The following is a 12,609-nucleotide window of genomic DNA, read 5'->3' on the forward strand; positions in this document are numbered from 1 at the left end:
GTGCCTTCTACTAAGCAGTGGTTTCAGTCTGGACACTCTACTATACATGCCTGATTGGTGGTTTGCTGCAGGTATGGTTTTCCTTCTGAAAGGTTCTCCTTTGACAGAGTGACTATCGGGGTTCTTGGTCACATCACTGACTAAAGCCCCTCTCCCCCGATCGCTCAGTTTAGATGGCCGGCCATCTGTAGGAAGAGTCCTGGTGGTTTTGAACGTCTTGCACTTAGGGATGATGGAGGCCACTGTGCTCGATGGGACCTTCAAAGCAGCAGGAATTTTTCTAGAACCTTTACCAGATTTGTGCCTCGTGACAATCCTGTCTCGGAGGTCTACGGATAATTCCTTTGAATTTGTGCTGCAGAAAAATCTCAAGGATGATCAGGGGAAACCAGATTTACCTGAGCTCAAGTTTGAGCTTCATGGCAAAGGTTGTAAATATTTGTGTACATGTGCTTTGCAAAAAAAATTTCAATAAATTTGCAAAAATCGCAAGTAAAATTTTGTCATGTTGCAATTATGGGTGTTATGTGTAGAATTCTGGGGAAAAAATAACAAAATATGGAAAAAGTGATGCGCTGTTAATACTTTGCGAATGCACTGTGTATAAGTGTGTGATAGATATACTTATTTTCTGCTTAAAACGAAGTGTGTGGCTTTGTCACTGCCCATGGCATTTTGTCCCAGTACACCTAGTATCTCAGGAGATTCCATAGTGACTCACATTCACTGATTGGTAGCCCGTCATGATTACAGGACCTTCCGCTGAAGCTTGACCTATCTTGACAGATTGGGTTTTTAGCGGAGAAAGATCTTTTGTTCCAGTAATGAAAGCTCTTTCTGTCAGAAGATGGTCAACTGAAATTTAGATTATCTTCATTTGAGCCTACAAAGGTACCACATCTATGTGGAGCATTAATGTGGACCTAAACTCTAGCACAGCAGACAAGGAAAACACATATAGTTGCTAAGAAATCCACCCTGTGTGTTTTTAGAGGACAGTCTGTCTAATTCCCCCTTATCCGCAAGTAATCAGCAAGTTTCCACTCGTGCTGAATTCTGTACGAATCTTCAGCGTTTCCCGCAGGCGAGAGGGTCGGGGAAACTATCTGGCTATCTTTTTTTTACGGCTTTGCCGTTCCAATTGCACTGCTGTGCGAATCTGAAAGGCATGCTGCAGATTTCCGAAGCACGCACCTTAATCACTATAGCCGTGCATGGCACTGCTTAGCGATTCAGGCTGCGTCTTCGCAATACAACAGAAATCGGAAGTGGCTGCTAGTGGAAACCAGCCCTGAATCAGGGCTGTCAGAATGGTGTGCCATTGTTCTGTGCTAATATGTAAACAGATGAACCCTTTCTGTGCTCCCAGGAATATACAGGAAGTAAACACTGCAAGTTTTTTGTAGGAGTTAATAAAGAAATGTTTTTATTTTAAGGTGGTTATGCTGATTATCTTTTAGAGCAGAGAGGAAATTTTGAGTTAAGGTCCACTTCAAAGGTGTGTACACACCTTTTATGGATGTCACCCATCGGTTCAGAAACCGATCCCCTTGGGTGACCTTGCTAGGCAAGGCTGCACAGACACGAGCCAGCTGTGTAGCTTTGATGCTCTGTGTTGCTATGCAAAAGGGGGGGGGGGGGCACGACGATGGAACGTGTGTGACGTCACTTGGCAGGCAGCGTGCACATTAAAGTTGGCCGTTGCTGGAGGTGAGTTGATCCGCTCGGCGAGTTTCTTGCACACTGGATCAGGCACCATTGTACACACGCCTGATTATTGGCTGAGGCGGTCGTTATCGGTCGTCTCAGCCCGCTTTAGTCAAAGTGTGTGTATGAAGCTTAAGGCTGCAGGAAACAAACAGATGATTTCTCAGATAAACTTTGATTAAATACTGTTTTTCCCTTCCTTGCAGCACATGGCGAGATAAATAGATGACATTGGTAAAAGCCCCGTCTTTTGTGCTGCCTGTGAAAGCAGATATTTCCTGTGATTTGTAGTCCTTTAACCAATTAAGAAATAGACAAGACGCAGAACATTTATATTGCGCTTTTCTCCTGGCAGATTCAAAGCGCCAAAGCTGCAGCCACTAGGGTGCCCCCTATAGGCAGTAGTAGTGTTAGGGAGTGTTGCCCAAGGTTTCCTCATTGAATAGGTGCTGACTTACTGAACAGGGAAAGTCTCCCGTGTCAGAGGCAGAGCACTTAACCAGTACACTATCCAGCTCACAGAGACATGAAACTGCGAAACAATCGTTCTAATTGCAGCAGGGCTGTGGAGTCAGTACAAAAATCATCCAATTCCGACTCCTTAGTTTATAAAACCACAGACTCCAACTCCAGATACCCAAAATGACTCCGACACCTTAGTCTACTACTTACCAGGGCTGAGGATTTGGTACAAAAATCATTCAACTCCAGACTCAGTATACGAACCCACCAGGTACCCAAAATTGCTCAGACTCCTCGACTCCGACTTCAACTCGGACTCAACAGCCCTGAATTGCAGCAAACAATTTGATATCTGTATAGGCCTCTCCCATATTCTGTGCCTGTCTAAGCAAAGACAAGACGCAATTAGCCAGCCCGTCTACATTTTTGGCCACCTCTTCCGGTCTCCTTGGTAAAGTACAATAAACTCAACCAAGCAGAGTGTGCATGAACAAGTACAGGGATGAGTTCAGATTGTTAGCTGAAACAATCACTTTGGCTTGCAAATATCTGTACAGGGCTTAAAAAAAGGGACAGTACATTGCGCAAAACACCCAGTTATGGGCATCTACAACCAACCACTAGCCTTTAGCTCACACTGTAGAATGTTAGTTGGTGTTTACCAGCTTCTCTTGGAATGTACTTTTGAAATAAATGTGTTTCATGTTTAAGACCAAAAGCTTAGCATTGTTTTTCATAAATTAGAATGCTCGACCTGAGTCCACTGCAGAGGATGACGACGATCTTGATGAGGAAACAAAAAGACGGGATGGAGTCATTAAAGGTGCTATAGAGCTCTTAATAAAAGAGTATTCAAGTGAATTAAATGCCCCATCTTTAGATTCTGACTCCCATCCCAAAAAGAAACGAAAGGATAAGAAGGAAGAACTATCGGTAAGTGCATACATCATTTTTGCTTGTTAACAGTTCAATTGTAAAGAAGGCTTATTTCAGCTGTGTAGAAATGGCTGCCATCATGGATATACATAGAGATATAGGTAGATCTACATCGTTGTGCTGTGGTGTTCTAAACACTTACTGCGTAGACATGCAGATAAGCTCTCCCGTGCATATGCAAACCTCCCCCCTGCATAGGAGCATGCTTCAGCATGTGTATCTACCTTTCCTCCCTTTGGCTTGCATCCTTTAGTCACTAATCTAGTGTCCCCAGCAGCTCTCTGAACTGGCCACTATAGCTCCAGGCTCACTGTCATGTGACCACAGTGAGCCTGGCTCTCTAGTGACCAGTTCAGAGAGCTACTGGGGACACTAGAGGATGCAAGCTGGAACGAGGACATTCTGAAGCACATCCCACAGTGCCTACAGTCACAAGCCGATAACTACGTGTGGATAGGCCACCAAGAGCAGTCTCCATGTTTTAGGAGTGCTTCTCATTATTCTGTGTTAAGTTTTTATATATATATATATATATATATATATATATATATATATATATATATATATATATATATATATATATATGCTGTATTTTTTGCAGCAGTAAACTTCCTACACAAGCCCTTTATACTGTCAATAACTAAGTCTAAAGAGCTGCCTAGATTAATCATTTAGGAAGAGACTAGAAATGATCAGTGATCTTTATTTGCTAACTCTTTCAGTAAAAGTCTGTTGAGTCAACCCACTAGAAAGGCAGAGGTAGGTCCACCAGCAGAGAATGGTATCCCATCACTGCCAGTTATGTGAACTGTATATTTGTATCCCTGAGTCTGTAAATTGCATTATGCATTGTTCATTGAGTATTAAGTGTTTTTAGAGTTTTGGAACTTAACTAAAAAAAAAAAAAAAAAAAAAGCTATAACGTATTCCAATGACACACTGGGTATTTTGCAATTGAATGTTATTAAACTAACTCTTCCATTTCAAGCTGCAGATAACAGATTTTTTCGAAATGACAGATGATTCAAAGTATGTTTTCCTTGCAACTGTGGCAACAATTTGGCACAAAATTTGGTTTGCAGAACTTTTCAAGTTGTCTTTTTGTCTTGTGTGATTAGGAAAATCCTACACTTTTTTTTTTCTTTTTGCAGTGTTTGTTTTATTTATTTGGTGGCAGACCTTGAACAGCTAAAGGGATCTGTGGATGTCAAATGTATGTTTTACAAGTCTAAGTTATTTCTTTGTAGACACTCCCTTTTTACTACTTCCACTCACAGCTGGGAAAATCACCTGGACAAAGGCTATCAGAAAGAGAGCTACAGTCAGAGGTAAGCTCACTGCTGCGCTGTTTGGGAAAATCCTTGCAATGTATACGGTTGTCCTTGGAGGATTTTTGCCCTACTCCATGGAAGCTAGATACTCTTTACGGTGAACCAGTGTCCAACTATTTATGGAGCAAGTCTGAGACTTGAGTGGTAAATTGTGCCCACCCCTTGTTCAATAAGCTGCTCCCATTGGTCAGCTGTCCACACCTGTAGCCATCTGATATTGGTATAGGATTACTGGGCACCAGTCTAGTGACAGTTGGCCAATGGGTGCAGTTTAATAAAGGGTGGGAGGGGCCGGTACAAGCCTGACTCTGACTGTTGGATACAGCTTTGCTTTAAAGAGAACTAGTCACAGATGAGCAAGTATGGTAAACAATTTCCATTTTAAAACCTGAAAGTGGTTCTTTACTAAACGATGACCACAAATCATTATTCAGTTAATTAAGAAATCACATGTATGAAAATTGCATATAAATTCGGTCAATTTAGGGGAGGTGGGTCAATTTATAATTGATTAAATCATAAAATTGAAAATCTAATTTCTAGTAAAAAATATATGGTTAATTTATGCCCAGCATTTAATGTAGCTATTATACAGTATTCATAACAACCATTGTTAGAAAACAGCTGATCATTATATGGCCAGCATAACCAGAAAGTTTTACCAGCCTGGGGGACTTTTTTTATTTTTGTTTTTCCAATTTTCAGTTCCTATAAAGCTGCAAGCATTTAAAAAAAATGTTTATTGCACTTACTAGCAATGGCAAATGTTCATTGCACTTACTTGCTAACAATTGTCAGCATTTGTAGCCAAATTATCCTGCCAAGGACCATTATTAATCAAATACATTTTTTTTTTGGTTTTGATAAAGGTAGAATGCAATATGTAAATGGCACACACATTAAAGCACACCAGTGAGGTTTGCAAACAATAAAAACTGAGAGAAGCTTCTGGATCCTCCAAAGGCCCCCTGTTGTCGTCCGCCAGGCCGTTCCAGCGCTGATACCCCCGAAGCTTGTGGCCATACTGCGCCTGCTCAGTAGCACGAACCCGCTCGGGCTTTGACAAAAATAATCTAATCCGATTAGGTCTGTGCTTCTGCGCAAACCTTGTGTACCCTCTCTGGGGACTCCGCACTGGAGTTGCTTAGTGGTGGATGTCATGGGAAGCCTCTGGATTATCCAGTCTTGTCTCTATGCAAGCGAGTTCCTATTTGGGGCACTTTTTTTCCATACAGGTACCCTTTCAAGAACTATTATCGCAAAAAAAAAATGTGTAAAATACACTATACATTTTTTTCCTGTCACTGCCACAGTAGGTAGTATAAATGACAGGTTTTGGACTAGTCAATCTCTTCATGGGGCATTCACAGTATTTCCTTTACTTTTTTACAAATATCACTCCCTGGAAAGGATGCGTAGGAAGATGCTAACCTTTTCGTTTGCACATTATTTTTGCAGTTGGACTGAGCAACTGCGTCTCAGTAAGGGCTTTTGGAAAGAAAGACAACCCTGAGACTTCCCCAAGAGGAGATGGAATAGTCCAAAACCTGTCAGCTTTTTCTTATCAACTGTAAGGGCCTGTTTACACTAGGAAAGAATTTGCTCTTTTTTTCAGCAAACAAATTTGCACAGTAATGATTTTCTATGGGACTATTTCCACTAAATGCAAAATTGGCATCCATAATAAAAACTGACAAGCATGTTAATATTTTTCGGATGAGACATGCAGAAAAATCTCGCGCAATGCGATTTTTGCATACGCGATCATTAGTAGCAATAGGACTTTCTTCTTTGTAAAAATTGAATAGATTGGGATTTTCCCAACAGAACATTTAAATAAAATGGTCCTGCCTGGGCGAGAACAATTAATACATTGCTCCTTTTTACGTTAAAGCCAATCTGAAACAAAAAAAAATGGTTAGCACTGCTAGTTCAGCACTTTTTTACACTGGCTACTTCAAATCCCCACATAGCTGGTGATAGGGAAAGCAAAGCCTGATCTCCACTGCAGTAGTGGCCATCTCCGTCCTCAGACATTACTGTTAGATGGTGGATTAGTATGTGGATGTTATCCGGCAAGGATTACAAGAAAATGTGCTGTGGACCAAACTGCTGCTTTGCATCAGGTTTCATTCCCCTCTCTGAACAAAGGCTCTCCTTTTTAACCTCCATGTCCACCCTTTTTGCTTGTACCATGAACTCTATTCTTTCTACTTCATTCTTCAATTCTCCTCAATCTTCATCACTGCGCTAACTTTTTAATGATGTACTTTTCTACTCCTCCAGGCACTTAACTTAAGGTATAAAGAGCCTTTGCTGTTTCTTAAATTTCCTTTACATTTCTGGAAGGTGTTTCAATTTCTTTAATTGGACCAAATATTTTTTTATCACTCCCTCTGTCTGTTGAAGTATTTCAGGGCTCTGGCATGGGTCCCATACTCAATTTATACACACATATTTTAGTCCAATGTCAACATCCATACAACATTCACCAAGCATGCTGCTTAGCAGTAATGTTTGACTCTGCTTTCTCATTTATTTCATACATTCACTCACCACCTCCTGTAATCTTCACCTTAAAAAGAAGAAACCGTTGACTAGTTAATGAAAAATGACGTCCTGTTTTTGCACTTTTCAGTGCAAAACGGAGATATTAACAAAATTGTTGTGCATTAACTGACAATCGAAGTACTGTACACACGTGGGTATGGTAATTGAATGAAGGCCACTATGTCATCCCTACCATTTTATGCATCCCCTCAAGAGATGAGAATATCTGGTCTATTGAATCATAGATTTGAGATTAAAGCTAGATGCACATGAGGTGCTAAACAATCAATATCCTTGATAGAAATATCAATCTTCGCCCACCCCCTTTCCCATGTGGCGTGACCCAGGGCAGAGTCCTGAAACAGAGAGCCGTAGTCACTCTCCAGCCTTTTTGTCTCCCAATGTTTTAATCTTGTTTCAGTAAAGAGAGCTATTTTTACTGAAGCTGTGCCGGATCCTGTGTGCAGTGTGGACCTTTGACCTGCTGGTACACTGGTGTGATCCTTGGCACGCTATTTGACACCTGGTCATTTGAGTGCTGCTTCTATCTTATCTTGGATACCTTTCAGGACAGACTTCAGCTGATTTCTGATGCCACTGCTAGGATTGCACTACTCATTGCAGTGGCAAAGCTATGCAACTGTTCATTGCTTGCCACTTTCCCTTGCATTCCGTGCTTTCCTGCACTGCAATGATTCATAAAAACGGAATTCTCTAACCATTTGTTTTTTCAGTAATTTGATCAAAAAGTCACTGAAGGATTTCACAATATGGTTGCCTGAGATACCTGACCACAACTAGAAGGAAAACATAAAAGCTGCTGATTGGCTAGTGTAAACCATATGCATTCCTTCCTAATTTTTAACATTTGCTGCAATTTAACAGTTGCTGATATAATTGCAAGTTGATGAAAATGTTTAGGTTCTTTTCCGTTAGCCGGGCGCATCCACTAGGTGGCGATAAAACTTTACCAGAGTTACATCTTTCCCTACTATTCATGGCGGCCTGGAGGGGGAATAGTAATTAACGCCACCTAGTGGTTGCGCCCGGCTAACGGAATAGTATCAATGTTTGTTAGTAGAGAGGATCCGTGGATTGGAAGTAATTCTAACTTGATGCATATTTTATCATAATTTTATGCAGATATATGCAGCTTGGATTGCTCCATTTTAAAGGACATCCGAGGTGAAAGTAAACTGATGAGAAAAACCATTGTATCCATCCTCCTTCTAAAAAGGACCTTTTTTTTTTTTCCCACAGTTTTTTATTTTATTTTTAAATCTAGTTTTTAAGTTTTTACGGTTTGTCTCTGATCAATGACACCTTCATTGAAGTATGCTAGAGATCAAATCTATGAATTATTGACACTTTTTGTTTCTTTCCTGTTCTCAGAAGCCATTTACTGACAGAAAAATATTTTATGGATGTAATTACTAATCAGGGTTATGCTATAGTCTGACCCAATCCGACCCAGACAGAAACTGTCACTTGTATACTTGATTATTTTTTTTTTTAATGTAATGTTTATTCGGAGTAGAAAAGATGGTACAAGGTCTTAGCATGTCAAAGGTTCCCTCGCAGGGGATAAATTGCTTACATTAAATACAGCAGAGAACATAGTGATCTTAGAAACACGTTGCTAATACATGGACCTTTTGCATAGAGAGCAAGTTATTTTTAGGCAAAGTCTCCTGTATATGTCTCTTTAATATAGTATTAAATACGGCCCCATTGCTCCTGATCTATCCTGTTCTTATACTCAATTGCTTCTGTTGGTGATGAAGTACCACTCAACTGACTCCATTATAAAATATTTCTAATCTATAACATTCTAAATCTATGAACTTTACAACAGAACCGTAGAATCCAATTCCCCTGGCTTTTTACTTTGTTTTGGTTTTTAGTATCAGACATTGTGTTATATTAGATTTATTGTTGCGTTAAGGTTAGGTATTCCTGGGATTCCTTGAAGTCTAGCCATACCGCCCATTTAGTGTAATGTTTTCGGTATTGGTCTCTGCTGGTCATAACGGTGTCCTCTATAGCCTCCGTCTCATTTACTTTCGCAATCCATTCCCTTACCGAGGGTGGGTTAGCTGCTTTCCATTTGATTGGGATTAGGCCTTTTGCCGCGTTAAGTAGGTGTGGTAGAACAGTTTTCTTATAATTTTTGGAGCTGTTAAGATGTAGGAGTGCTTGCCATGGGGAGTCCTCTACCTTCCAAGCAGTCACCCTTCTACTGATGTCTAATACCTGCGTCCAAAAGCCCTTTAACTTGGGGCAAGCCCAAAATATATGTAGCATAGTCCCTTTTTCCCCACATTCTCTCCAGCATCTGTCAGAGCTTGAGGAGGAGATCTGAGCCAGCCTGGCAGGGGTCCTATACCATCGCGATAATATCTTATAATTAGTTTCTTGCATTTTTGTATTAATTGTTGTAGTATGTGCATTACTCAGGATTAGTTCTTTATCTCCAGCTGCCAAAGGGGTTTCTATCTCTCTCTCCCAAGCTCTGAGGTATGGTAAAGTGAAGTAGTCCTCTCTGTCCCTAAGAAGTTTATACAGGAATGAGATTGCGTGTTCCTTTTTTTGGGTGCAGATGAATAAGGCAACCCAATCACCTGCTTGGGCTTCGTCGTCTAGAGAGATCTTGAGTGTTCTACACCATGCTTTAATTTGTGCTAAACGCCATATGTCTAGCGGGAATTTGCCTCTTTCAGCCCTTAATTCAAATATTGTTTTGAGTCTATCTCTTTTCCAGATATGACCCAGGCATAATAGTTGATCTCCCTTCCAGGTTCCAAAAAATCCTCTTTCCATACCCGGGGGGAATAATGGGAATCCTTCTAGTGGGGAGAGTAATGAGATTGGGGGGAACCATTTATAGTGTTTGTTAGAGAGGTCCCCTATTTTTAGTGCATGAAATACCCATGGCGGGCATAAGTTAGAGAATCCTCTAGATTCTTTAGGTACCCACTGGGCTTTAGCCAGATCCCTTCCTGCCAGGGTTTTCTCTAATATCACCCACCCTTTAGAGGTCAGCCCATGGGTCCAGTCGAGTAATCTGTTAAGTGCCATAGCTCTATAATAGGTCTTGGGGTCAGGTAGGCCCAGACCTCCATTAATCTGTATACTTGATTATTAACTCTTTCAGACAGAGAAAGAAACACCGCCTAGTAATTTCTGTGCTTCGCACTGTACATACACGTGTCTGTCTCATCATGACACGTCACCTCAGTTGTCCTTTAAAACTACATACAATAAATTAGCATTAACGCAGATGTATTAATCTAATTTACCATCCCTAGATGTAAGTTACCATAAGCGTGAACACTGCCCAACACTACTTGCATATGGTGCAAGTAGTGTTGGGTAGTGTTCACACTTAACCATGTGAATTTCACATGCAATTCCCTACGGGGTTTTTTTGTTTGTTTTTTTGCATGTGTGATTACAATTTTTTGGGTGTGTTCCTTAATTTTTTTCCTCCGTTTTTTTTCTCCCCCCATGAGTTACTAATCAAGTTAATTTACATGACACTGTATCTAATTGCGATTTTTCACACAACTGCATTTTTTTGTATCCCACATTGGCTTGCATTAAACACATCAATGCTGATGTGCGATTTTTGAAACACTGGAAAATTGCGAAATGCACAAAAACCAGAAAAACTCAGTACAAATGCAATGCAGAAAAAATGTGCAACACATGAAATTTCTGAGGTGTGAACAGCCTTCTTCACAAAGAAAAATTACCAATATCTAAATTTTAGTTCTACAGAAACTAGAAATTTGTAGTGTCTTATCAGATCCAGGGAGTGCTCAGTTACTTTTGTAGCACCTGAATCCAGGCCTAGAGACTTCTTGCGTGGAGTTTGAATTGTCCTGTATTGTCGATTTTCACCCATAAACATAGTGGTGTGTAAGTTGGCTTCCCCATTTGGGGATAATGAGTGACTAGATTTGCATAGTTTTCTGGGTAAAACTGCAGAAAATGCCAATGCTATGTAAATGTATAAAAAAAAATGAAATATAATCTATAGCAAGATGACTTATTTGGTAGATTAAACATAGTGAATAATATGCTATTCAGTTTTTAGTCTGTTGCTTTAAATCTGTATCACTCCTTTTACAGCAGGAAGATATAAACGCCATAGAAATGGAGGAGGATAAGCGAGATCTGATATCACGCGAGATCAGTAAATTCAGAGACACACACAAGGTAATTGACATTTTTTTATATTTTGCCGTTCACAAGAAAATGTGCTTTTTGCAGATTCAAGAGCCCCAATAGTTGTAACACAAGCATCACCCCTTTATGTCAGAAGATGAATGCAGGCATTGAGGTTGAGCAGTTTACGTTTATTAACCACTGTTCAACATGAACAAGTTTTATTCATGTTAGTTGTCAGTTGGCTGTTCATGCTCCATGACAACAAAAAGTAATAATAAATTCTCCGAAACAGAGTAACTTAGTTTCCAAAATTGAAACACATTTCAGCATTACTTTGAAGTAATCTCACTGCCATAGCACATCTGACTCTGTAACAACATCACACATCACTGTTTGGAAGAGCTGATTACATTTAAAGCTTTTTACACGCTTTTTAGAGAAACAAAATAGTTGTGTGGTTTCCACATATGCCACAGTTTAGATGCATGGAAGAATTGTAAATTCCCTTTAAAGCTAATCTATTCATTGACCCCCACCATTATGATAGAGATCATATGGTGACTAATGCAAGATGAAACTCACAGCTTGGAAAGTAACATGGAATATGAATGTAAGTATGAGCTCCTGTTTTTATATTATATATTTCGGATACCCCCTCTAAAAAAAAAAAAAAATGTGCAAAGTGGCAACTGGCTTATGTAGCAAGCGCTGTGCATTCCTTTTACCATTCAGTTGAGCACACAATAGATTCTTAATATCGATCCAGTGCCTGATCACTTCACGAAATGTGTAACTTGTTGGGTGGCAGCAGTATTTCTGCCCAATAGTCTTAGCTAAATGTTTCTGCGGCGTCACTCTGTGGGCTTAAAGGGATACTGTAGGGGGGTCGGGGGAAAATGAGCTGAACTTACCCGGGGCTTCTAATGGTCCCCCGCAGACATCCTGTGCCTGTGCAGACACTCACCGATGCTCCGGCCCCGCCTCCGGTTCACTTTAGGAATTTCTGACTTTAAAGTCAGAAAACCACTGCGCCTGCACGCCCGTGTCCTCGCTCCCGCTGAGGTCACCAGGAGTGTACTGCGTAGACACAGACCATACTGGGCCTGCTCTGTGCGCTCTTGATGACATCAGCGGGATCGAGGACACGGCAACGCAGGCGCAGTGGTTTTCAGACTTTAAAGCCTGAAATTCCAGAAGTGAACCGGAGGCGGGGCCGGAGCATCGGTGAGTGGCTGCGCCAACACAGGATGTCTGCGGGGGACCATTAGAAGCCCCGGGTAAGTTCAACTCATTTTCCCCTGACCCCTCTATAGTATCCCTTTAACATAGTTTTGTTTTGCTAATATTTAAATGACTTTGCAAAGGTTTGATTACTTTAAAACATACCTAGCCTTAACATCAAAATAACACTAGAGCTGCTTTCCATTTCCATTACACAACTCACACAAAA

The 12,609-nt window shown here is 40.6% G+C and overlaps 1 protein-coding gene across 6 annotated transcripts in view; it reads left to right on the forward strand.

Annotated features, from left to right (window-relative positions):
• The window catches only part of RBM25 (RNA binding motif protein 25), a 66,858-nt gene that overhangs the window by 20,557 nt on the left and 33,692 nt on the right, over window positions 1–12,609 (forward strand). For 3 of the 6 annotated variants that reach the window (XM_068254112.1, XM_068254115.1, XM_068254113.1), the window contains exons 7-9: window positions 2,914–3,102; window positions 4,353–4,433; window positions 11,121–11,207. In XM_068254112.1, the coding sequence (XP_068110213.1) occupies window positions 2,914–3,102; window positions 4,353–4,433; window positions 11,121–11,207 (357 nt within the window). The remainder of the gene's footprint in view (window positions 1–2,913; window positions 3,103–4,352; window positions 4,434–11,120; window positions 11,208–12,609) is intronic. The other 3 variants (XM_068254116.1, XM_068254117.1, XM_068254114.1) reach the window with 2 other exon arrangements.

Source organism: Hyperolius riggenbachi, chromosome 9, assembly GCF_040937935.1.
Source record: "Hyperolius riggenbachi isolate aHypRig1 chromosome 9, aHypRig1.pri, whole genome shotgun sequence".
Lineage (NCBI taxonomy): Eukaryota > Metazoa > Chordata > Amphibia > Anura > Hyperoliidae > Hyperolius > Hyperolius riggenbachi.